The sequence below is a fragment of the Callithrix jacchus genome, chromosome 22, assembly GCF_049354715.1.
Source record: "Callithrix jacchus isolate 240 chromosome 22, calJac240_pri, whole genome shotgun sequence".
NCBI lineage: Eukaryota > Metazoa > Chordata > Mammalia > Primates > Cebidae > Callithrix > Callithrix jacchus.
The window spans coordinates 8,642,007-8,669,031 of NC_133523.1; the positions used below are offsets into that span (position 1 = coordinate 8,642,007).

At 42.1% G+C, this 27,025-nt stretch overlaps 1 protein-coding gene and 1 pseudogene across 11 annotated transcripts; one reads left to right on the forward strand and one right to left on the reverse strand.

Annotated features, from left to right (window-relative positions):
* Nucleotides 1–7,889: 7,889 nt before the first annotated feature.
* Nucleotides 7,890–23,203, reverse strand: ZNF699 (zinc finger protein 699). 10 transcript variants are annotated; one of them, XM_078360424.1, is made up of 9 exons: nucleotides 23,153–23,203; nucleotides 22,723–22,778; nucleotides 19,409–19,565; nucleotides 19,022–19,290; nucleotides 17,661–17,713; nucleotides 15,638–15,764; nucleotides 11,732–11,842; nucleotides 10,833–11,016; nucleotides 7,890–10,180 (listed from the first exon to the last, which is right to left on the reverse strand). In XM_078360424.1, exons 5-9 carry the CDS (start codon nucleotides 17,706–17,708, stop codon nucleotides 8,716–8,718), a joined length of 1,935 nt encoding a protein of 644 aa, XP_078216550.1. In that variant the 5' UTR covers nucleotides 17,709–17,713; nucleotides 19,022–19,290; nucleotides 19,409–19,565; nucleotides 22,723–22,778; nucleotides 23,153–23,203; the 3' UTR covers nucleotides 7,890–8,715. The 10 variants fall into 10 exon arrangements, with proteins under 10 accessions (XP_078216550.1, XP_078216552.1, XP_078216553.1 ...); XM_078360426.1 differs by lacking the exon at nucleotides 22,723–22,778 and having other exon boundaries at nucleotides 19,409–19,547; XM_078360427.1 differs by lacking the exon at nucleotides 22,723–22,778 and having other exon boundaries at nucleotides 19,036–19,290.
* On the forward strand, nucleotides 19,235–20,697 carry LOC108589461 (heterogeneous nuclear ribonucleoproteins A2/B1 pseudogene; annotated as a pseudogene). The gene has a single exon (XR_001908699.4). The product of XR_001908699.4 is annotated as a heterogeneous nuclear ribonucleoproteins A2/B1 pseudogene (transcript).
* Nucleotides 23,204–27,025: the final 3,822 nt, after the last annotated feature.

Below are 27,025 nucleotides of genomic sequence, written 5' to 3' on the forward strand. Positions count from 1 at the left end.
CTGGGGCAACAAAGCAAGATTCTGTTCAAATAACAATAATAAAATAATAAAAACTGAGGCGAGTGGAAGAAGTGTTTCTGATCCCACATAAGTATAATCCCTGTTTCCACCGCAGCCATGCTAGTATCACTTCCTATATGCATTTCTGCTGGTACTGAGTGACTTTAATTTTATTTTATTTTTGAGACAAAGTCTTGCTCTGTCACCTAGGCTGGAGTCCAATGGCATGATCTCGGCTCGCTACAACCTCCACCTCCCGGGTTCAAGCAATTCATCTGGCTCAGCCTCCCGAGTATCTGGGATTACAGGAATGCACCACCATGCCCAGCTTATTTTTGTATTTTTTAGTAGAGACAGGGTTTCACCATCTTGGCCAGGCTGGTCTTGAACTCCTGACCTAGTGATCCACCTGCCTTGGGCTTCCAAAGTGCTGGGATTACAGGCATGAGCCACCATGCCTGGCTGAGCGGCTTTAATTTACAGCCAATGTTGATCATTTATCTGCCCGAGACTAAACACAGACTGATTCTTATCCTTATTTTTTAATATCTTTCAGATTTTTTAATTATTGCCAAAAATTTTATGATTGAAGAAGATAACAGAAACACAACTAATTGAGAAGCTTCTCTGGGTACTTTGGGCCTCTTAGAGTGGGGTGCTAGGTTTAGAAGTCTGATCGTATTTCATAAGACTTAGTGTGTATAGTGAATTTGAACAGAGCACTGTGTCTTACATACCCTGGTAGAATACCTACATAACTACTCACTCAGTTTACAAATGCTTGTGTCATTATGAAGTGTCAGTCACCATAAAAGAAAGGAAGGAATTTATGACAGGACTAGTCATAAATTTGAGTTGGAAGTATAGAGAAAATAAGGGTGTCATTTATAAGAGTAGAACAGGTATGATAAGGATGGCTTTGAGGGATCTGTGGGGATCACTCCCGTGTGAGGCCCCTGGGAAATGGGCCTCGCCATACAGTGAGCTTGAGCCCGGACACAGATCCCCGGTTGGGGGTGTCGAGCTGAGGGAAAGCAGCAACCGAGAGAGGGACTATGCTATTCAAAATAATTAACAGACATTACTTTATGGATATGAGGACTTGGGAGGCATTGTGTCCACTTTTGGCTCCTTATGGTTTATTGCTTGTGTTCATTTTGGACCCTTGTTACCTTCATTGTAAAATATTAACTTAAGTATTTACACTTGGTAACTTACTTACCATAACTTACTGGGTGTAACTGTAACTTACTTACCATAACTTACTGGGAGTAACTGTAACTTACTTACCGTAACTTACTGGGCGTAACTCAGTTACTGGGCTTAACTTACTTAGTGGGCATAACTTACTTACTGTAACTTAAGTATGTTGATCTGGCGTAAACAACATTAACTTCAGAAAAGTATATAATGGATCATATTGCAAAAATAAAATTGCTGCTTGGACATAACCTAAGCCAGCCCTCCAGACTCGCTTTTCTCTTTTCTTTCACTTCCACGCACTCTCTCCCTCAGGTTGAACGAGACATCTACGTTGGCGGTCTAGGGGACTCCCACAGGTCGGTAGCCCCCCGGCAGACGTGCCGGACCCCAACATGGCTTGCTAAAGCAAAGTTCTATTTGGGGCATGTTATCTTTAAGATGATTATTAGCTATGCAAATAGATGTTTGGAGCTCAGAGGAGGAGTCTGAGCCAGGGATTTGAATTTGGGAGTCGTTAGCCCATGTGTGTACCAGTCAGCTATTGCTCCAATGTGCTGCATAACAAATGATCACAAAAATCCCAGAGGCAAAACATCAAGTATTTATTTAGCTCACAGATCTGGAAGTTGATCTGCATTGGGCTCCACTGAGCCATTTAGCTACTCTTGTGTCTGTAGTAGTGCCAGAAGTGCTAAAATGAGCAAACCCAACTACACAAGCATGTTTAAAGCCTCTGTTCATATTTTACTGGTTAACATTCCATTGCCCAAAACAAGTCACATAGCAAAGGGTATGAAAACGAACAAGGAAATGGGCCATTAATTTTCTAGAATCTGGTAGTGAAAGTCAAGGTACTTGGACCATGAGATGAAACCACCTTCTGAAGGAGAAAGAAAAAAAAGACATATTGAAAGAAAGGTTACAGCCAGGCATGGTGGCTTACACCTGTAATCCTAGCATTTTGGGAGGCCAAGGTGGGCAGATCACTTGAGCCTAGAAGTTCGAGACCAGCCTGGGCAACATAGCAAAACTCTGTCTCTAAAAAAAATACCAAAAAAAAAAAAAAAAGTTGGGTATGGTGGTGATGCTTGTAGTCATAACTATTCAAGAAGCTGAGGTGATGGTCACTTGAGCCCAAGAGGTCAAGGCTGCAGTGAGCTGTGATTTTATACAGGTTTTCAGGATAATTTCCAACTTTTATGAAACAGTAGAAACCTGATACAAAACAGACAAGCATGATAAAAGAAATTGGCCGGGCACGGAGGCTCACGCCTGTAATCCCAACACTTTGGGAGGCCGAGGCAGACAGATTATGAGGTCAGGAGTTCCAGACCAGCCTGACCAACATGGTGAAATGCTGTCTCTACTAAAAATACAAAAATTAGCTGGGCATGGTGGTACACATCTGCAATCCCAGCTACTTAGGAAGCTGAGGCAGAATTATTTGAACTCGGGAGGTGGAAGCTGCAGTAAGCCAAGATCGCGCCACTGTACTCCAGCCTGGGTGACAGAGTAAGACTCCGTCTCAAAAAAAAAAAAAAAAAAAAAAGGAAAAGAAAAAAAAGAAAGAAATCACAGGACAAACCTGTCCTCAACATAGACATAGAAATACTTTTTTTAAAGTAACATATTGAATCTAGCAAAAATGAAAAGGCGAATAAACCATATCCAAGTGTGGTTTATTTCAGTAATAGATGTTATTTTACCATATGAAAATAAAATAATATATAATTCACCTTATTAAGAGATTTGGGCTGGGCGTGGTGGCTCAAGCCTGTAATCCCAGCACTTTGGGAGGCTGAGGCGGGTGGATCAAGAGGTCAAGAGATCGAGACCATCCTGGTCAACATGGTGAAACCCCGTCTCTACTAAAAATACAAAAATAGCTGGGCATGGTGGCGCGTGTCTGTAATCCCCGCTACTCAGGAGGCTGAGGCAGGAGAATTGCCTGAACCCAGGAGGTGGAGGTTGCGGTGAGCCAAGATCGCGCCATTGCACTCCAGCCTGGGTAACAAGAACAAAACTCCGTCTCAAAAAAAAAAAAAAAAAAGAGAGAGAGAGATTTAAGACCTCTCAGGGATGACAAGGATTTCTCAAAGACCCTGATACATGCAGAGAAGGCACTAGATAAAATCTAATGTCTACTCAAGATTTTTGCAAAACAATCTTGACAATCCAAGAATAAAACAGAACTCTCTTAATTTGATAAGGTTATTTATAAAAAAAAAACTTCTAGGTAGTATCATACTTTCTTTTTTTTTTTTGAGACGGAGTTTTGCTGTTGTTACCCAGACTGGAGTGCAATGGCACGATCTCAGGTCACCACAACCTCCACCTTCTGGGTTCAAGCAAGTCTCCTGCCTCAGCCTCCCAAGTAGCTGGGACTACAGGAGTGCACCACCATGCCCAGCTAATTTTTGTATTTTTAGTAGAGACAGCGTTTCACCTTGTTAACCAGGATGGTCTTGATCTCTTGACCTCATGATCCACCCGCCTTAGCCTCCCAAAGTGCTGGGATTATAGGTGTGAACCACCACGCCCAGCCTCGTAGTATCATACTTAATGGTGAAATATTAAACACGTTTCCCTAAGTTCAGAAACAAGGCAAAGATAGTCATTTTCATCATTTCTAATCATTACTCTAAAGAAATAAAGCAAGAAAAATAAACAAAAAACAAAGTTTAGAAATTAAGTAAAACTTTCTTTTATTGGTATTAACAGGATTATATATATAAAAAAATCCAAAATAATCCACAAAGTATTTGAATAAATAATTGGATTTATAAATGTCACCAGCTATAAAGTCAATATACAAAAAGATACTGCAATTCTATGTACTAGCCAAAAATATTGAAAAACAAATTTAAAATATTTACAAAGTAACATATTCCACATACCTAGAAATAAATTAAACAAATCAAGACTTCTACAATTAAAACTTTAAAACACTGTTGAGAAAAGTTAAAGACAACCTAGGTAAATGAACAATTATACCACATTCATTAATTGGAAAACTCAATATTGTAAAGATGTCAATTATCCTTAGGTTGTTTTATAAAGTTAATGCAATCACAAGCACAGTACCAAAAAATTTATTTCTGAAAATTAATCCTGAGATTGCAAAATTAATTTAGAAAATATGGGAACACAGAAGGCAAGACAATCTTAAAGAATAAAAAAGCTAGAAGGCTCTCACTACCAGATTTCAAAAAATATTACAAAGCAACATAAATTAAGATAGTACGGTAATGGTGCGAGGAAAGACAAATGAACCAAGGGGCAGAGATTGCCTAAGCAGAGGGGAAAAGTATAGTTTCTTTGATAAATCATATACATACACCTTGATCCTACCTCATGCACTACAAAAAAATTATTGAAAGTAGATCACAGATCTAAATAAAAACAATAAAGAATATAGAAGAAGACATAGGAGAATAGATTCATTATCTTGGTCCAGGCAAATAATTCTTAATCAAGTGTCAGATCTCAAGTTGATATTTATGCTCATTAAAGACTGAGCAGTAATCTTTAGTGATCTAAAGACATGTTAACAGATCACATTCGACTTTTCTAAAATGCCATCTAGGAACCCCTAGCAGAGTTCCCAGATTTCACAGTTCCCACCTCCTGCTAAAACCAGCATGATAGCTAACAATATTACCACTCTTTTTAGGTCCTACCTGCCCACTGCTGCCTCCTCCCCTCTCCACGTGTCAAAACTGCCAGAACTCTGATTCAGTCAGTGTAGACTCTAACCCAGTATCTGGATAAGCATGGGCACTAACCCTAAACAAATGAGAGTATTACACTCCCCAGGCCAGTGACTAGAGTACAGCAAGCAAGGGAGCCAGTCAGAGCCAACCAGATTCAATTCTGATAATCATATTGGAGCTGTTCAAAAAAACAATCACTCTTTTCTCCCTGAGACTTCAAGCTGGGAAAAAAGCAGCCAGAGTTTCTGGGGCCTGCTATGAAGAGACAACCTGCTTGGAACAAAAGCTAATGCAACAGGATACACAGCCAAGACAGGAAGACAGAATTCAAATAGATAACATTTTTTTTAGTCCCAGGATTTAGCCATGTCTGAAGCTTGTTACACCCAAGGACTTTTTAGTAATAAATTATTTAAGCCAACAAATTCCCTTTAAAGAGTGAAAAGACAAGATGGAGACTGGGAAACGTTATCTGTAATATATGTATATATAATATACATATTTTATGTATATATGTAATATATAATACATGGTTTATACACATGTATGCATGTGTACCTAGATATAGATACACATATATACAATAAAGGACACGTAACCAGAAGAAAACCCTTCAACTTTTCTTTTGAAAAAAGAACCATAAATCAGTGAAATGTTTCAACAGGTGTCCTCACAAAAAAAAATCCAAATAGCCAATAAGCACACTGAAAAGTACTCAGAATCATTACACATGAGGTAAACGCATGCTCTGCTGAATGACTACAATCAGAAAGTGCTGGCCAGGTGTGTGAAACAACTGCAACTTTCACACAGTGTTTTGGGGATTCTTGGTGGAACCAGTATTTTTCTGAAAACTGGAATACCTACCAAAACGAAACTGAAAGTCTGCCCTGTGATCAGTAAATTCATTCCTGCACATACAGCACACAGCAAGATTAATAAGCCCGTACATCTATCAAAAGAGCAATTAAAAGTCAACTGCACATTTGGTTGAGCAAAAGAAGCCAAAACACATACCTGTACATATTATATTTTCACATTTAGATGAAAACCAAGAACAAATACACCAAGTCAATTATAATAAGAGTCAAAATTGTGGTTGCCCTATGGAGTAATTAGTCACTGAGAAAGAGGATAAAGGAATTTCCTAACGTCCTGGAAATGTTCTCTGTTTACTAGGATGTACACATACATGAAATTTCAGCAAGCTGTACATTGAAGATTAGCATACTTCATGCATGTTAGTGTATGTATAACATAATAAAATAAAAAGTGATTAAGGGGAAGTAGTAGAATAATACTTTTAAAGGGAAACTATAATAGTAGTAGAGTTATACTTTTTTTTTTTTTTGAGATGGAGTTTCACTCTTGCTACCCAGGCTGGAGTGCAATGGCGTGATCTCGGCTCACCACAACCTCCGCCTCCTGGGTTCAGGCAATTCTCCTGCCTCAGCCTCCCGAGTAGCTGGGATTACAGGCACGCACCACCATGCCCAGCTAATATTTTTAGTAGAGACGGGGTTTCACCATGTTGACCAGGATGGTCTCGATCTCTTGACCTCGTGATCCACCCGTCTCGGCCTCCCAAAGTGCTGGGATTACAGGCGTGAGCCACCACGCCCAGCCAGAGTTATACTTTTAAAAGGAAAATATAATACTATAGCTAAAAGTGCCTGAAGCAATTCATGTTCTTACATTAAGGAAAAAAAGCAGTAAAATCTTTTCTGTTTGAAGGAAGTATAAATCTTCCTCCATTAAAACGGGATGACACCCTATGGATGCTTACCTCAATTACCAAGGGTAACTCCTCTCACTCTCCACAGCTCTTACTTTTGAGACTTGCAAAAATATCTTTCCCCATGAATAGGGTGACATGATGCAATTGGACTGTGTAAGACAGACTGCAACATAAGCAAAATGGCAATCCCAGAGCTTGCCTGAAAATCCAAGAAGCTGTATATGGTGATAGCTGCAGAGCTGCTGCCTCAGAGGACGCTGAAGTCAAGCAAGCATTTCATGTTCAGTGTTTTGTTGTGTTTTGAGAACAAAACACTCTGTCACTCAGGCTAGAGTGCAGTGGCATGATCATAGTTCACTGCTGCTTCAAACTCCTGGGCTCAAGTGATCCTCCTGCCTCAGCCTCCTGAGTAGCTGGGACTACAGGTATACACCATCACACCCAGCTATCAAATTCAGTTTTGAGCAAATATTGATCAATGAGTCCGACAATCAGAAAAATGAGCTGAAAACTAGGTCACCAGGCCTTGATACCTCTGTCTCCGTCTGATGACCCACTGAACATAGCATAATGGCTTTTTCTTCCTTTATACCTTCCACATCTCATATGAACTCTTTAGACAAGTCTAACACAACTGGAGAAAAAAAGTGATTCTGGGAAATGTAGTTAATGTAACACATTTTTTTTTTTTTTTGAGACGGAGTTTTCGCTGTTGCTACCCAGACTGGAGTGCAATGGCACTATCTTGGTTCACCACAACCTCCACCTTCTGGGTTCAAGCAATTCTCCTGCCTCAGCCTCCTGAGTAGCTGGGACTACAGGCGTGCACCACCATGCCCAGCTAATTTTTGTATTTTTGGTAGGGACGGGGTTTCACCTTATTGACCAGGATGGTCTCGATCTCTTGACCTTATACAAGATCCACCCACCTCGGCCTCCCAAAGTGCTGGGATTACAGGCGTGAGCCACCGCGCCCGGCCATGTAACACAATTTTTATACTCAAACACTGGATCCAATTCCCAGCCATGAGCAAGGACAAAGAACAAAATACAAAAATTAATTAATTTATATTCATTTTTTTTTTTTGAGATGGAGTTTCTCTCGTTACCCAGGCTGGAGTACAATGGCGCGATCTCGGCTCATGGCAACTTCTGCCTCCTGGGTTCAGGCAATTCTCCTGCCTCAGCCTCCTGAGTAGCTGGGATTACAGGCATGTGCCACCATGTCCAGCTAATTTGTTTTGTATTTTTAGTGGAGACGGGGTTTCACCATGTTGACCAGGATGGTCTCAATCTCTTGACCTCGTGATCCACCCGCCTTGGCCTCCCAAAGTGCTGGGATTACAGGCATGAGCCACCATGCCCGGCCCTATATTAATTAATTTTTAAATTAATTTCTGCTGAATTACTCACCAGACAAGAAAGGTGTTTAATAGTAAAAATTGATCCTCTCAAAACCTTAAGGCTCTTAGCAAGAAAGAACAAGAAAAATACTGAGTGGGCAATTTTCATTGTCTGCCATGCACACTAAAAGCAAAATACCAACAAAAACCAAAGTGTCAATATTATAATAACTACCCACTTAAAGAACAATGAACATTAATTAGAAATCACTTTTTAAAAAAAGACCACTTGTGCCTATTCAGAAAAAATATTTCATATCCTCCATGGATCCAAAAGACTTTATAATGGAAATTATATTTATATCAGAACCAAAATTAAAGCACCTCATAATAAAAAGTATGTGGCTAGAACTGAAAAGGTAAATTTATCACCTTAAATGTTCCTATCAAAAAACACTGGTAATCGACGAGCCAGTAGTTCACTTTAAGGATGAGGCAGTGATCTTCATTTCTAGTATGAATTTTCTTATACATAATAAGTGATGTTCATAAAGGCTTTAGCACATGATTTTCATAGACAGGGTTTCTCTAAGGTTTCTCAAATCTTCAAAACAATAAGCAACAATTTCCTACTTTCTTACATTCATAGGTTGTCTCCACAGTATGAGACCTCACAAGTTGCCTAGGATCTGAAGCTCTGCAGACATTCCCATATTCCTTACATCTGTATGTTTTCTCTAGTGTGAGTTTTCACATGTCTTCGAAAGTAGGCAGGACAAACAAAGGCTTTCCCACATTCCTTACATTCATAGGGTTTCTCTCCAGTGTGGCTTCTCACGTGTCTTCGAAAGGATGAGGGACAACTGAAGGCTTTCCCACATTCCAGACATTCAAAGGGTTTCTCTCCAGTGTGCATTCTTGCATGTACAGTAAGGTATGAAGAATGACGAAATGCTTTCCCACATTCCTTACATTCATAGGGCTTTTCCCCAGTGTGCGTTCTCATATGGATCCTAAGGGCTGAGGGATAAATAAAGGCTTTCCCACATTTCTTACATTCATAAGGTTTCTCTCCAGTGTGAGTCCTGACATGTACTGTAAGGTGGGAGGAACTAATGAAGGCTTTCCCACATTCCTTACATTCATACGGCTTCTCTCCACTGTGAGTTCTTAAGTGTTCAGTGAGGGACGAGGAACGACTAAAGGTCTTCCCACACTCCTTACATTCATACTGTATCTTTCCAGTGTGATCTCTCACATGTGCCCTAAAGGATGAGGGACAACTAAAGGCCTTCCCACATTCCTTACATTCGTAGGGCTTCTCTCGACTTTGATTTTTCACATGTGTATTAAGGGAAGTGGGAAGATAGAAGGCCTTTCCACATTCCAGACATTCATAGGGTTTTTCTCCAGTGTGTTTTCTCATATGGATACTCAAGGAGGAGGGACAATTGTAGGCTTTCCCACATTCCTTACATTTGTAGGGTTTCTCTCCGGTATGTGTCCTCACATGTACAGTGAGTTTTGAGGACTCGCTGAAGGCCTTCCCACACTCTTTACATTCATACGGCTTCTCTCCAGTGTGAATTCTTATATGTATTATAAGGTGAGAGGAAGAACTGAAGGCCTTCCCACATTCCTTGCATTCATATGGCTTATCTCCGCTATGAATCCTTTTGTGTTTGGAGAGTGAGGAGGAACAACTGAAGGCCTTCCCACATTCCTTACATTCGTAAGGCTTATCTCCACTATGAATCCTTTTGTGTTCTGTAAGTGATGAGGAACAACTGAAAGCTTTTCCACATTCCTTACATTCATAGTTCGTCTTTCCCACGTGAAGCTTCATATGTGCCCTAAAGAATGAGGAACAACTGAAGACTTTGGTACATTCCTTACATTCATAGGGCTTCTCTTCAGTGGGGGTTTTCATATGCTTCTTAAAACAAGCAAGAAAATGGAAGGCCTTCCCACATTCCTTGCACTGATAGGGTTTGCTTCCAGTATGAGACCTGATGTGATTCTTAAGGGACGAATGATCCACGAAGGCCTTTCCATACTCGTGGCATTCACAGGATTTTACTTCAGTCGTTCTCTTGAGTGAATCAAGATTTGGAACTTGGCTGAAAGTCTGTCCATGTTGATTTTCTTCACTACATTCATAGATGTTCTCTACCATAGGATTTCTTTTAAAAATAAAAGACATATTATTAGTAATAAATTTTTACCAATTTCAGTGAATGTGTATGTTTTCTGGCCTTCTGTCAAGTTATAAATTGAAAGTTCTCACGGAGGGCTCTACCACAGTCAATACTGTCCCCACGTTTTTGACTCACAGATTTTTCTGATAATTGTTTACAAGTGAAATATGTGTCAAACATTCAAAATCTCAGTTTCATTTGCAGAAAAAATTAACTCATGAAAATTCTCAGCCAGGTGCAGTGGCTCACACCTGTAATCCCAGCACTTTTGGAGGCGAGTGGGTGGATCACAAGGTCAGCAGTTCAAGATCAGCCTGGCCAAGATGATGAAACCCCATCTCTACTAAGAATACAAAAATTAGCTGGGTGTGGCAGTGCATGCCTGTACTCCCAGCTACTCAGAGGCTGAGGCAGAAGAATTGCTTGAACCCGGGCAGCAGAGGTTGCAGTGAGCTGAGATCATGCCACTGCACTCCAGCCTGGGTGACAGAGCAAGACTCCATCTCAAAAAAAAGAAAAAAAAAATTCTCAAATCACAATCTTTGATCCAGGCTTATTTATATATATATATTTCTTAAATTTCATAATATTATAAGATTCTCTCCTGAGGCCCTACTTTCTCATGTATGGCACTCACCTCAAATGCCTCTCATGGCTTTTGTTCTGATAATCAATACCACAGGATTCCTGGTTTTCATGTAAACTGGAGAACCCGGAATCATTCCTTTTGAATCTTACTATTTTCTGTTCATTGGATATTTTTTCTCCACAAATATCTGGTGGGGCAACTGATTCATTAGTTTTAAGCTGAGTCTCAAAACCTGAAACAAAAAAAGTAAAAGCTTCTGTGAACAAAGGACTTTTAGCAGAGTGGCTATTTCAGGACTTTGGTACTGACAGATGCAAGGGTCAAAATGGTAAACAATTAACTAAGAAATAATTATATAAAGATTGAGACAAACATAACTAGAATAGTATTAGGAGAACAAAACAAAAATTGGACAAAATGCACATGACCAGGCTGGGCGCGATGGGTCATGCCTGTAATCCCAGCACTTTGGGAGGCCGAGAGACAGGTGGATCATGAGAAAAGGAGATCGAGACCATCCTGGCCAACATGATAAGACCCTGTCTCTACTAAAATATAAAAAATTAGCTGGGCATGGTGGGGCACACCTATAGTCCCAGCTACTCAGGAGGCTGAGGCAGGGGAATCAATTGAACTCAAGAGGCAGAGACTGCAGTGAGCCAAGATTGCTCCACTGCACTCTAGCCTGGCAACAGAGCAAGATTCCATCTCAAAAAAAAAAAAAAAGAACCATATGACTGAATACTAACTTACAAAGAGGAAATATGGAAGGTCTTTGCCAAGAACAAGGAAAATGTGAGAGGACTGACAAAAAGTCAAAACAGTCATATGAGATATCTGTGGAAGATGAGCTTCCTCATATAAAACAAAGTTTATTTTTGTTTTTGATTTTCTTTTAAGTTGATTTTCTTCCCCCAACCAAAACAGTTTCTCTCAAGGGTTCTTGCCTTCCTGGTGCTCTCTCACACAGATGCCCTGGATAAGTTCTCTCTTCACTGTCTGCAGGTCCTCCTCTTGTTCCCACTGGGAGATCAGATGGGGTGTGTGTAGCAGATACCCTGCACAAGCAGAAAGTCATATCATGAGGGAAAATGATGAAGAATCACAAACATTTCCGTAAGACAGAAACAAAACTTCAGTCTTCTGATATTCCAAAAATGGACAACTGTGAGTTTAACTACAACAAAATGTCAAATTTATTATTTTTTTAAAAAAAAAGGAGAGGTGGCAGGAGGAAACAGCCTCTGACATACAGAACTGATCTAATGTTCACATCTAAACCTCAATATCATTACAACCTGGTCAGACAGTCACAACCAGGATATTTTGTTCACCTACTGAATATAAATAATCTTGCAGAATACTAATCTTGAATAAAGTTACTATGAAATTATGATAAAATGAAACAAAACAAGGTTACCTTTTAATTTTTTCTAAAGACTTTATGCCACCCACATATACTCAGTAATAGAGCATAACTGAATAATACTATCAGCAACCAGCAATACAATCCACTTTGTCAGCAACCAATCTAAAGTGACTGCCTGTGTCACTATGCTGAACAATGTCCCCTCAAAATTCATGTTCAAATGGATCAATGGAAAAGCACAGAAGGCTCAGAAACAAAGCCACACCAATACAGTCAACTGACCTTGACAAAGTAGCAAAGGCAATTCAATGGAGAAAAGATAGTCTTTCCCACAAATGGTACCGAAACAACTGAACATCCACATGCAAAATATAAATCTAGACACAGACCTTAGACTCTTCACAAAAATTAACTCAAAATGGGTCACAGACCTCACTGTAAAAAGCAAAGCTAGAAAACTCCTAGAAGATAACAGGAGAAAAATCTAGATGACCTTCTGTTTGGCAATGACATTTTTTATTTTTTTTATTTTTTTTAAGAGCCATGGTCTCACTTTATCACCCAGGCTGTAGTAGTGGTGTGATCATAGCTCATTCCAGCCTCAAATTCCTAGACTCAAGTGATCCTCCAGCCTCTACCTCCCAAGTAACTGGAACTACCAGTTCCACCACATCCTGGCACTGACATTTTAGATATAATGCTATAAGCATGATCCATAGAACAAAGAATAAGCTGAACTTAATTAACATTTAAAATTTCTGGGCCAGGTGCGATGGCTTATGCCTGTAATCCCAGCACTTTGGGAAGTCAAGGCAGATGGATCATCTGAGGTCAGGAATTCAAGACCAGACTGGCCAACAAGGAAAAACCCCCTCTCTACTAAAAATAGAAAATTAGCTGGGCATTGTGGCACATGCCTATAATCACAGCTACTAGGGAGGCTGAGACAGGAGAAGAATCTCTTGAACCCGGGAGGTGGAGGTTGCAGTAAGCTGAGATCATGCCATTGCACTCCAGCCTGGGCAACAAGAGCAAAACTCCATCTCAAAAAAAAAAAATCTTCCCTGTGAAAGACAATGTCAAGAGAATAGAAATATAAGCCACAGCCTGGGAGAAAATATTTGCAAAATATATATCTGAGAAGGAACTGTTATCAAAAATATATAAAGACTGTAGCAGATATCATACAGAAAAAAAAATATTCAAAGAACTCTAAAAACTCGACAGTGTTAAAAAAAAAAAAAGAACAAAAAATGAGCCAAAGACCTTTAGAGATACCTGATACCTCACCAAAGAACATATACAGATGGCAAATAGCATATTAAAAGATGCTCAATATCATAAGTCATCAGGGAAATGCAAATTAAAACAAGGCACCACTATACACGTATTAGAATGGCCAAAATCCTGAACATTCACAACCACAAATGCTGGTGAGGATGAGGAGCAACAGGAGCTCTCATTCATTGCTGGCTGGAATGCAAGATGGTATGGCCACTTTGGAAGACAGTTTTGTACTTTCTTATAAAATTAAACACCCTCTTACCATAAAATCCAGCAACTGGATTGCACTCCTTTTACCCAAAGGAGTTGAAAACTTACGTCCACATAAAAACCTGCACACCAATGTTCATAGTAGCTTTATTTATAATTGCCAAAACATGTAAGCAACCAAGAAGTCCTTCAGTAGGTAAATGGATAAACTGTAGTACATCTAGACAATAGAATATTAGTCAGCACTGCAAAAAAAAGAGCTTCCAAGCCATAAAAAGGCATGGAAGAATCTTAAATGTATATTGCTAAGTGAAAGAAACCAATCTGAAAAGGCTATGTACTGCATGATTCCAACTATATGACATTTTGCAAAAGGCAACAACATTAGGAGACTGTAAAAAGATCAGTGGTCACCAAGATTTTAGAGAAAGGGAAGGAGGGATGAATTGATAGAGCACAGAGGATTTTTATAGCAGTGCAACTATTTTGTGTGATATTATAATAGTGGATACATGTCATTATATATTCTTCTAAACCCATAGAATGTACAATATCAAGAGTGAACCCTAATGTAAATTATGGACTCTGGGCAACAATGATGTATCAATGTAGCTTCAACAGTTATAACACATTTATCACTCTGGTGGAGGATGTTGTTATTAGAAAAGGCTATACATGTAGAGAGCCAAGGGCTATATGGGAAATCTCTGTATCTTCTACCCAATTCAGCTGTGAACCTAAAACTTCTCTAAAACTAAAAATAAAGCCTACTTAAAAAAAAAAAAAGTCCACCCAGAACCTCAGAATGTTACCTTATTTAGAAATAGGGTCTTTATAGATATAATCAAGTTAACACAAGGTTATACTAGATTAAGGCGGGCCCTAAATCCAACAGCTGGTGTCCTTATAAGGAGAAAGAGACTTAGAAAGACACACAGGAAGAAGACGAAGGCAGAGATTGGAATGATGCATCTGTAAATCAAGGAATGCCAATGATTGCCAGCAATCCCCAGAAGCCAGGAAGAGAAAAGGCAGTCTTTCCCCCAGAGCCTTCAGAAAAAACACGGCCCTGCTGATCCCTTGATTTCAGATACCCAGCCTCCAGAAACACTGCGAAGGAAAAAACATCTGTTGTTTTTAGCCACCAGTGTGTGATGCTCTGTTACAGAAGGTCTAGGAAACTAACACAGCCTGCTTCCACTGACCTATCCCCAAATCACTCAACTGAAGCACAAATCCTGTAACAGGTTCTTTCTAACACATGTATTCTCCCTTGCTGCACTGCAAAATAAACCCAACTTATTTAATTATAGGTGTGTTCTGGTAGTCATTGGGTAAAGGGCATAGATAGCAGTAAAATCCTCAAAATGTCAAACCTCCTTTCTGTGTCCCATAGTAATTGCTGAGGTTTACATCCATACTTTCAATACTTAATAAGCCTCAAGACTTTCAACCACACAAAAAAAGAAAGCATCAGCTTAATATACAGATGTTTCTTTTCTTTTTTTTTTTTTTTTTGACGGAGTTTCACTCTTATTGCACAGGCTGGAGTGCAATGGCACAATCTAGGCTCATTGCAACCTCCACCTCCCAGGTTCAAGCAATTCTCCTGCCTCAGCCTCCCGAGTAGCTGGGATTACAGGCATACACCACCACGCTCAGCTAATTTTGTACTTTTAGTAGAGATGGGGTTTCTCCATGTTGGTGAGGCTGGTCTGGAACTCCCAACCTCAGATGATCCGCCTGCCTCAGCCTCCCAAAGTGCTGGGATTACAGAAGTGAGCCACCGCACCCAGCCCAAATGTTTATTTTCATAGCGAAGCCATGAAAATATTTCACCATATTGCCCAGGCTGGTCTCAAACTCCTGACTTCGTGATCCACCCACCTCAGCCTCCCAAAGTGCTGGGATTACAGGCGTGAGCCACCAGGTGCACCAGGCCTAAAATCACTTTCTAAACAACTACATGAAAAAATCTTGCCATTCTTACCTAGCGAGGCCAGGTTCTGGAAGTTTTCCAGCATCACATCTCTGTAGAGGTTCCTCTGAGCAAGATCCAGCAAAGCCCATTCCTCCTGGGTAAAGTCCACAGCCACATCCTGAAAGACTACTGAGTCCTAAAATATACCATAAATTCTGTTCAGAAAGGTACAATTCCTCCAATGTGTACAAGAGGACGGATGAGGCTGACAACATTGAGGAAATGAGAGCCAATTCATAGGAAATTCGGGAGATCTCAGCATCTACTCTAGGACTCAGTCAACAAATCTCTCTTTCTATCTACACATAATTCATCACTGATCAAATCCTGTCTTACAGATTTAACACTTCTAAAACACTAAATTGCCAGGCAAATTGGGTCACACCTGTAATCCCAGCACTTTTGGGGACCGAAGCAGGAGGACTACTGGCCCAGGAGTTCAAGGCCAGCCTAGGCAACGTAACATAGTGAGACTCAGTCTCTGCCAAAATTGAAAAGTACATATGGCCAGGTGTGGTAGCGCGTGCCTGTGGTGGCTTAGGTGGGAGGTTCGTTGAGCCACAAGGTTGAGGCTACAGTGAGCATGACCATGCCACTGTACTCTAGCCTGAACAAAGACAACAAAAAAACACTAAATTTATCTCCCTACAAATTGATGGTAATGAGATAGGGAAAAGCAGCATTTTTCCTACCCTCTTACATAGTCACTCAGTACCGTACAGAACATTTCTGACACTAGATGTGTGGGGGATATTTTCCATACCCACCAAGCAATTCCCCAGTGGACACCTGCTGGCTATCCTATAATTCACTTCTGATATGATCTACCTGGACATCCCACAGGTTGAGGGCTTGGTCCCACTTAACTGCCTCCCACTTCAGATGCCAACCCCAAGTTAACAGGTTGTCAACTATACTTCTGACTGGCTAAAATCAGGGCTCCTACTACCCTCTCCTTGAGTTCGATTCATTTGCTGGAACAATTCACAGAACTCATGGAATTACGTTTATTGGTTTGTCAGCAAGTATATTACAAAGTATACAGCTAAAACAGCCAGAAGAAGAGATGGACAGGCCAACGTATAGTGGGAAGGGGTGCAGAAATTCCATGCCCTCTCCTGGCATGCCACCCTCCAGGAACCACCACACGTTCGGCTATCCACAAGCTCCTCAAGCCAGTCCTTTGGGTTTTTAAGGAGGCTTCATCACATGGTTGTATAAGTCCCAATCCTCTGACCTTGCCTGGGTCTTTCTGAACCAGCCCCCATCTTGAGGCTCTCCAGGGGCTTCCAGACACCAACCATCTCATTAGCACACAGAAGACCCTCTTATTGCTCCAGAGATTACAAGGGTTTTTAGGAACTCTGTGCCAGGAAACAGGATGAAAGCCAAACACATATTTCACAGTATCACAGAGGGTGACCAATGCCAGTCTTACAATGGCCTAGAAAAGTACAGAGCATATTGAAGAAATGAGAGAAATGCTCTGGAAATGAAATAATTTCCACACTGACATCATCAATTCCTTATTACAGAAATAACTTCACCTGTTACTTTATTCCCACCATAGCAATCACTACAACATTAAACACAGGGTCAAAAGTAGATGGGGTTTTAATGAATAAAAATACACTGAGAGAATAGAAGCTTTTCACTTTTTCCCCCTCTCACAAACCTGAGAGGCCCAGGAGCTGCACAAGCACAACTTTCAAGACAGACCCACAGCTGGTTATACTTCCTTGTCTTCTAGACCAGGGGTCAGCAAACTATGGCATATGACTACATCCAAGCTGCCACTTGAATGCATAGTTTTATTGGAACACAATAAAACATGTGTTTATGTACTGTCTATGGCTGCTTTTGCACTAAAACGGCAGAGCTGAATTGTAATAGAAACACTACAGCCTTCAGCGCCTAAAACACTATGTGGTCCAATACAGAAACAGATTGCTCCTGACCTGTGCTCTAAAACATGGAAGGAGACCTGGTGCAATGGAAATTTTTTTTTTGACAATTACTATCTTTTACTTACCTGTATCCTATTTTTCTGTAACTCAGCAGTTGTTCTTTCTTCCTCCATGTCACCTGCATGAAGAAAAGCAGGTTATTGAGAAGTTAGAAGTAAAGAAGATGACATGAGACTCCAGACCTCCCCAAAATTCCCACTCATGAACCTGGATGTTGCACCCCATCAATTATAAGCAACAACTCCCCTCAAAACACACATACACACACACACACACACACACACAAAACCGAGACACCCAAGCAAATATACACTGCTCTTGTGGGAAAGTGGAACAGCCTTATGTCCCCCTAGAGATAGAAAACAGTGTTCTGGTCCGTGGTGATCATAAAGAAGAGGTTAAGAGTGCTATTTTGTGTGGCCGGGCGCGGTGGCTCACGCCTGTAATCCCAGCACTTTGGGAGGCCGAGGCAAGTGGATCACAAGGTCAAGAGATCGAGACCATCCTGGTCAACATGGTGAAACCCCGTCTCTACTTAAAATACAAAAAATTAGCTGGGCATGGTGGCGCATGCCTGTAATCCCAGCTACTCAGGAGGCTGAGGCAGGAGAATTGCCTGAACCCAGGAGGCAGAGGATGCGGAGAGCCGAGATCGCGCCATTGCACTCCAGCCTGGGTAACAAGAGCAAACTCCGTCTAAAAAAAAAGAGTGCTAGGCCGGGCGCGGTGGCTCAAGCCTGTAATCCCAGCACTTTGGGAGGCCGAGGCGGGTGGATCACGAGGTCAACAGATGGAGACCATCCTGGTCAACATGGTGAAACCCCGTCTCTACTAAAATTACAAAAAATTAGCTGGGTACGATGGTGCGTGCCTGTAATCCCAGCTGCTCGGGAGGCTGAGGCAGGAGAATTGCCTGAATCCAGGAGGCGGAGGTTGCGGTGAGCCGAGATCGCGCCATTGGACTCCAGCCTGGGTAACAAGAGCGAAACTCCGTCTCAAAAAAAAAAAAAAAAAAAAAAAAAAGAGTGCTAATTTGTAAATTAACTAAAGTCTGGAAAAATCTGGCTGTCAATTTGCCCATGATAACAAAAAGTATAAAATGTATTAGGGAGCATCTTCAACAACATGAATATACACACCCTGTCTGAAATTCAAGAAAGCACTGATTTATAGGCCAGGCTTCTGGGAGTTCCACTCCCAGTATTTCTTACTTCTGCACCCCTTGGCTGGCTAACCGACATTACTGCTTAGCCCTAGACCACTGCCCCTGCCCCCATGAGCTGCAGGGTTCCCAAAAACCTTGGTTTCTGACAAAAAGCATCATCAGCCTATTGAATTTCGTATGCAGGAGGCAGAGAAGGCTACTGTGCTGTGATTGATATGCTAAATTTGCCTGCCCAATATAGTAGTATCAGAATAAGAATACTTGGCCTGTATCACCCCTGATGTGGGAGCTGCAGTGCTGTTTCACAAATTTCAGACAAGAAAATGTTAACAGTTGAGTAGCAGCAGCGCCCGGTCCCCTGCGGAAGTTCCCCTAGCGGTGTTGCTTCTCCAGCAGCGGCAGTTCTCGCTACAGCGCCAGGACGAGTCCGGTTCGAGTTCGTCCGCGGAGATCTCTCTCATCTCGCTCGGCTGCGGGAAATCGGGCTGAAGCCACTGAGTCCGCGATGGAGAAAACTTTAGAAACTGTTCCTTTGGAGAGGAAAAAGAGAGAAAAGGAACAGTTCCATAAGCTCTTTATTGGTGGCTTAAGTTTTGAAACCACAGAAGAAAGTTTGAGGAACTACTACGAACAATGGGGAAAGCTTACAGATTGTGTGGTAATGAGGAATCCTGCAAGCAAAAGATCAAGAGGATTTGGTTCTGTAACTTTCTCATCCATGGCTGAGGTTGATGCTCATGGCTGCAAGTTCATTCAATTGATGGGAGAGTCGTTGAGCCAAAATGTGCTGTAGCAAGAGAGGAATCTGGAAAACCAGGGGCTCATGTAACTGTGAAGAAGCTTTTGTTGGTGGAATTAAGGAAGATACTGAGGAACATCACCTTAGAGGTTACTTTGAGGAATATGGAAAAATTGATACCATTGAAATAATTACTGATAGGCAGTCTGAAAAGAAAAGAGCTTTGGCTTTGTTATTTTTGATGACCATGATCCTGTGGATAAAATCGTGATGCAGAAATACCATACCATCAATGGTCATAATGTAGAAGTAAGAAAGGCTTTGTCTAGACAAGAAATGCAGGAAGTTCAAAGTTCTAGGAGTGGAAGAGGAGGCAACTTTGGCTTTGGAGATTCTCGTGGCAGCAGAGGAAATTTCAGACCAGGACCAGGAAGTAACTTTAGAGGAGGATCTGATGGATATGGCAGTGGATGTGGATTTGGGGATGACTACAATGGGTATGGAGGAGGACCCGGAGGTGGCAATTTTGGAGGTAGCCCTGGTTATGGAGGAGGAAGAGGAGGATATTGTGTTGGAGGACCTGGATATGGCAACCAGGCTGGGGGCTACGGAGGTGGTTATGACAGCTATGGAGGAGGAAATTATTGCAGTGGAAATGACAATGATTTTGGAAATTATAACCAGCAACCTTCTAACTACGGTCCAATGAAGAGTGGAAATTTTGGTGGCAGCAGAAACATGGGGGGACCATATGGTGGAGGAAACTATGGTCCAGGAGGCAGTGGAGGAAGTGGGGGTTATGGTGGGAGAAGCCAATATTGAGCTTCTTCCTCTTTGCCATGGGTTTCACTGTATAAATAGGAGAGGATGAGAGCCCAGAGGTAACAGAACAGCTTCAAGTTATCAAAATAACAATGTTAAGGAAACTCTTATCTCAGTCATGCATAAATATGCAGTGATATGGCAAAAGACACCAGAGCAGATGCAGAGAGCCATTTTGTGAATGGATTGGATTATTTAATAACATTACTTTATTGTGGAGGAAGGATTGTATAAAAAAAATGCCTTTGAGACAGTTTCTTAGCTTTTTAATTGTTGTTTCTTTCTAGTGGTCTTTGTAAGAGTGTAGAAGCATTCCTTCTTTGATAATGTTAAATTTTTAAGTTTCAGGTGACACGTGAAACCTTTTTTAAGATTTTTCTCAGCCAGGCGAGGTGGCTCAAGCCTGTAATCCCAGCACTTTGGGAGGCCGAGGCGGGTGGATCACGAGGTCAAGAGATCGAGACCATCCTGGTCAACATGGGAAAACCCCGTCTCTACTAAAAATACAAAAAATTAGCTGGGCATGGTGGCACGTGCCTGTAATCCCAGCTACTCAGGAGACTGAGGCAAGAGAATTGCCTGAACCCAGGAGGTGGAGGTTGCGGTGGGCCAAGATCGCGCCATTGCACTCCAGCCTGGGTAACAAGAGCGAAACTCCGTCTCAAAAAAATAAATAAATAAATAAATAAATAAATAAATAAATGTAGTACATTATAGGAATAAGGAGACACATAACATATTTATCTTTAGCAAATCAGGACTGGTAATGTGGCAAGGTAGAAGCAGAAAATTAAAATAACTTTCAGATAATGCTGGAAATTCAGAGGGTTTAGTATATCTATTATATATTTGTAAGCATTATCAACTCCCAGAGGAAAAAAAATCAGTATTAATAGGCTAGACTATTGATATATGAGATTGAATAAAGACCAGCATAAAAGTTTAGAAAGAAAATAGAACAAGATAATATTTTTTAAAACATGGTAAACAGAATCAGAAAAGCTAAAAAGCCATCTTTTTTGAAAAGAAAAACTAACGAAACTGACAAACTCAGCTTTTATTTTATTTTATTTTTTATTTAATTTATTATTTGAGACAGACTCTCCTTATGTTACCCAGGTTGATCTCATTTCCTAAGCTCAACTGATCCACCTGCCTTAGCCTCCCACCAGCTGGGAGTACAGAGGTGCACCACTGCAGCCAGCAACAAACTCAGCAATTTTTTTTTCTTTTTTTCTTTTTTAAGGCTGGTCAAGTGAAGCAGTGGGATTGGAGAAGGAACAAAGAAATCTGGAACTGGTTGTAAACACCACTGCACTCGGACCAGCCAAACTCAGCAATTTTAAGAGCAACAGGGCAGACAAAAAAAAAAAAAAAAAAAGAATAATCATAATTATAGATACCATAAGAAAAATTTAGAAAAAATTTAAGGAATAAATATGAAAATGCACAGGTAATGAATGAATGTCTAGAAAGTAGTACAACTTTCCAGCAATGATCTAAAACCTAATTACATCCAGTAATCAATGAAAAAAAAATCAGTGGTTTAAAACATGGTCAGGCCAGGTGCAGTGGCTCATGCCTGTAATTCCAGCACTTTGGCAGGCAGACAGCCCATGACTTCGAGACCTGCCCAGGCAACACTGCGAGACTCCTTTTTACTAAAAAGAAATAGAAAGAAAGGAAAAAAAAAACCCTACAAACACCTACAGCAAACATCCTATTTAATGGTGAAATGATAGAAAAATTCCCTCTGGAATCAAAAACAAGACAAGGATGTAAATTATATGCTATTCTGTAGGACATTGTACTGGAGGTCCTAGCAAGTGCAGTAAAGAAATGAAAACAAATGGAAACTGCAAGGAATAAAAAGGGAAAAGACTGAAACCGACACATGACCAAATTTTCTGTGTGAAATGTAACCAATCTGTAGATAAATGATTCAAATGTATCATTAATGACAAAATGCATCAGTTCATTTTTACTTGAATATAATGTATCAAACTGACGTCCACAGGCAGAGTATAAACTCCAGAGACCAAATACTATCTTTTTTTTTTTTTTCTAGAGACAGGGTCTCGCTCTGTCGCCCAGGCTGGAGGGCAGTGATAGGATCTCAGCTCACTGCAACCTCTGCCTCTCGAGTAGCTGGGAGCACAGGAGCACACCATCACACCTGGCTATTATTTTATTTTATTTTATATTTTTTTTGTATAGAAGGGACCTTGCTATGTTGCCCAGGCTGGTCTCAAACTCCTGGGCTCAAGCGATCCGCCCGCCTCGGCAGCCCAAAGTGCTGGGATTACAGGCGTGAACCACCGCGCCTGGCCCAAACACTATCTAATGCATAAAGAGGGGACAGGAGGGGACCGAGCCGAGGCAAACGTCACCCCGCGCTCACCCGACACGCCGCGATCCACAGATCTGCTCACAGAGAACGAGGCTGAGGCGCTTGTCCTTGAGACCCGAATAGGTAGAGAGCAAAGGATGCTTTCAGAGGCTGATGAACTATGACACTGGTTCTCCAACTCTCGCCTGCATCAGAATCACCCCGATTTCTGGACCCAGACCAGAGTTCCCGATTCCGTGAGTTTGCTACGAGCCGCCGCCGCAGGGGCAGCTGGCCCAGGCTCTCCGAGAAGGCACAGCGGCAGCGGGAGGCCCCAGGCGCGGGGTCCGGGCAGCGAGCGGCTGAGAGGCCGCCCTTAGACCGCCGATCATCAGGCAGAGCCCTACGTCTCCCGCGGACTCGACCAGCGGCAGGCGGGGTGGGGCAGGGCAGGGCAGGGCAGGGCAGGGCAGGGGAGGAAGCGGATGGAGGAAAAATTTACCTCAGACGCTGGCAGAGGCACTGATTGACATGGCTGCCGGCTCGCACATGCGCAAACGCGCACTTCGGTTCCCTAGTTCGGCGGGCAGACGCTCTTTGGGGCGGGGCCTGAAAGGCGGGACTTGAGGTGAAGGAGGTGGGGCGGGAAAGAACGGGAACTGCTAAGGAGCGTGAAGACTGGTTCTAGCCGCAAGCGGATGAGAAATCCTAGTTTCTTCATTATTGAGAGTAAACAGAAGAAACAGAACCTTGGACTGGGCTTGGTTGACTCTGTGGGCGAGGCGAGACTGGAGCTAGACAGGACCTAGGGGCGTGGCTTTCTAAATACTCCAAGGGGCGTGGCTAAAGGTGGAACCAGATTGGGGGCGGAACTTGGTTGAAATTCCTAGGGAGCGGGGACGAGGGCTAGGGGCGAGGCTTAAGTAACTAGGCCTGGGGCTGGGGCTAAGTTTAGAGCTTCCCAACCAGGTTCTCAGCTACCACGGATACAGGATGCTCATCAATTGGGTTTATACCTATCCTTCATGTTGCTACAGCCCTGTACACAGGACACGTATATTTTCAACTCTAATATGAAACAGACTCTCCTTTCCATTCACTCAGTCCTTTTTGGCCTTTTAGTTTTCCCTTTCATTGCTTAATTGATAACTTCTCCTGTAGAGGGAAGCCACTGATAATTATTTAAATCGAAACTTTTACCTGGAAACTTGCTGAATTCTAATAGTTGTCACGTTTTTATTTGGAACATCAAATATAAATATTTTTATGCATGTTTTCATTGTTTTAATATGTATAACTCATTTTTTTTTTCTTTTTATGAGGCAATACCTCACTCTATCGCCCAGTCTGGAGTGTGCGCACTGCAGCCTTGACCTCCCCAGCCCAAGTGATTATCGCATCTCGGCCTCCCAAGCAGCTGGGACTACAGACGCGTGCCACCACACCCTGCTAATTTTTGTATTTTTTCAGCCCAAACATCAAAGCTAGAAATGAAACATACGGTCAATCGGAGCCTTGCATAAGCTGCTCCGTACCCTGGAGCAAACCTAAATAATAGAGACAGCCTTACATCCCTAGTACCAGGACCTGTCTCAGAGTCGGCAAAATCTGAGACGAGTTTGTAGATTCCTTGCTTGTAGATTTGTTGGAGTCTAAAGCAGCTCTCTGGACCTGCTGCAGAACATTCAGGAGACCGGAGAGACCAATGGGTGAAACAGGAGGATTTTATTAAGGTGGCCACCAGCTCAGCGGATTCACATCCCAAGGCTGAGCCCTAACAAAGACATGGCTTGGCTTTTTATACATGAAGTACATAGTGGTGCTAAAATAAGTTTGCAGGTGTAGAACAAAGACAATTCGTTAAGCAATGATAGGCACCTAACTTAGGCTTACAAATGACTGTTGCTATGCAACCCAGATGTTGGCTATCTGTAGAGCTGAAGGATTCTAGCATGGGCCTTAGCTATTGCTTTCTGCTACAGTGCCCAGAAAGCCAGAGTCCTGCCTGCTTGGGCACTTCTTATGACCTACGCTGTGTTACAGCAACTTACAGTTATCAGAGATAGAGAACATAAATACAAGAATTTATAAACTTATAAAACTTACAAAGCAGAATACAATCCCACAGAAGGGGAAATAACTCAGGGAAGTTTGCTTATTGAAAAGAAGAAAAATGGGGCACGGTGTATCACACCTGTAATCCCAGCACTTTGGGAGGCCGAGGCGGGCAGATCACCTGAAGTTGGGAGTTCAAGACCAGCCTGACTAACATGGTGAAACCCCATTTCTACTAAAAAAATATACAAAATTAGCCGGGCATTGTTGTGCATGACTGTAATCCCAGCTACTTGGGAGGCTGAGGCTGGAGAATCGCTTGAACTGGGTAGGCAGAGATTGCAGTGAGCCAGAATCTAACCATTGCATTCCAGCCTGGGTAACAAGAGTGAAACTCCATCTTAAAAAAAAAAAAAGAAAAGAAGAAAAATTTAATTTCTTCTCCTCTTTCCCACATTAACCAAGCTGTAAAGAAGATAAGAAATAATCACTCCAGTACCACAGTAGACAAGCCTTGAAGGCATTGGGGCCAATTTAATTAGATTTAGCAAAAAAAAAAATTTTTTTTTAAATCTCTGACCTTCTAGTTGAAACAAAATTACTTACCAATAGATTTAGGTGAACGCTATGCTGCACCTAGGCACATAACCCCAACCTACATACGGACTAAGAGAATCGTAACACTTTGAGCTGGTCTGGTGGAATCATCTCCAGCCTTCTCCTTGTATCCAGTTACAGCAATAAATTCCTTTCTTCCCTAGTTTGTCTGCTTCTCCTTATTGGGCCTTAAAAAAATGCAGGTGGACCCAGCTTGGTTCTGGGAACACATTCGGGCTGTTTTCTCTTTCTTTTGGTCTCTTAAAATGAAAAATGTTGCTTACTGCGTATCAGGTAGTGTTTTAAACTCAATAAACTCAGTTACCTTTTTTTTTTTTGAGACGGAGTTTCGTTCTTGTTGCCCAGTCTGGAGTGCAATGGTGTGATCTTAGTTCACAGCAACCTCAGCCTCCTGGATTCAAACGATTCTCCTGCCTCAGCCTCCCGAGTAGCTGGGACTACAGGCGTGTGCCACCACACCCGGCTAACATGGAGACAGGGTTTCTCCATGTTGGGCAGGCTGGTCTTGAACTCCTGACCTCAGGTGATTCACCTGCCTCGGCCTCCCAAAGTGCTGGGATTACAGGCGTGAGCCACCACACTTGGCCCTACCTTTTTTTTTTTTTTTTTTTTTTGAGATAGGGTCTCACTTTTTCACCCAGGCTGGAGAGCAGTGGCTCAACCATGACTGACTGCAACCTCCACCTCCTGGACTCAAGTGATCCTCCTGTCTCAGCCTCCTGAGTAGCCGGGACTGCAAGCCCTCACCACCACACCCAGATAATTTTTGTATTTTTTATAGAGATGGGGTTTCACCATGTTGCTCAGGCTAGTCTCAAACTCCTAGGTTCAAGTGATTCACCTGTCACAGCCTCCCAAAGTGCTGGAATTACAGGCATGAGCCAGTACGCCAGGCCATAAACTCATATACCATTAATTCAGTTCATTCTCATTTATTTCTATAACACAATATTGTCTTAACTTATAAGGAAATTGAGGCTTAGAGATCATAAAACTAGTATCAAAGAAAACCAGACCTGAACAGTAGTTAAAGCAGTTAAAAACAATTTTACTCCGGACAATTGCAACAGGGGAAAACAAACATCTGTATAAAAGTGGGCACTGGGGGGCCGGGCGCGGTGGCTCACGCCTATAATCCCAGCACTTTGGGAGGCCGAGGCGGGTGGATCACGAGGTCAAGAGATCGAGACCATCCTGGTCAACAAGGTGAAACACCGTCTCTACTAAAAATACAAAAATGAGCTGGGCATGGTGGCGTGCGCCTGTAGTCTCAGCTACTCGGGAGGCTGAGGCAGGAGAATTGCTTGAACCCAGGAGGCTGAGGTTACGGTGAGCCAAGATCGAGCCATTGCACTCCAGCCTGGGTAACAAGAGCGAAACTCCGTCTCAAAAAAAAAAAAAAAAAAAAAAAAGTGGGCTCTGGGGCCGGGCGCAGTGGCTCACGCCTGTAATCCCAGCACTTTGGGAGGCCGAGGCGGGTGGATCACAAGGTCAACAGATCTAGACCATCCTGGTCAACATGGTAAAAACCCGTCTCTACTAAAAATACAAAAAAAATTAGCTGGGCATGGTGGCACGTGCCTGTAATCCCAGCTACTCGGGAGGCTGAGGCAGGAGAATTGCCTGAACCCAGGAGGCAGAGGTTGCCATGAGCCGAGATCGCGCCATTGCACTCCAGCCTAGGTAATAAGAGTGAAACTCC

Excerpts from the sequence above, each read along its gene's own strand:
- ZNF699 (XM_008987174.5), bottom strand. The coding sequence starts at position 17,708 with ATGGAGGAAGAAAGAACAACTGCTGAGTTACAGAAAAATAGGATACAG. Across the intron at positions 15,765-17,660 it reads TACAGAAAAATAGGATACAG|GACTCAGTAGTCTTTCAGGA; the intron begins GTAAGTAAAAGA and ends GGTATATTTTAG. Across the intron at positions 10,181-10,832 it reads AGCCATGAGAGGCATTTGAG|AAATCCTATGGTAGAGAACA; the intron begins GTGAGTGCCATA and ends TATTTTTAAAAG.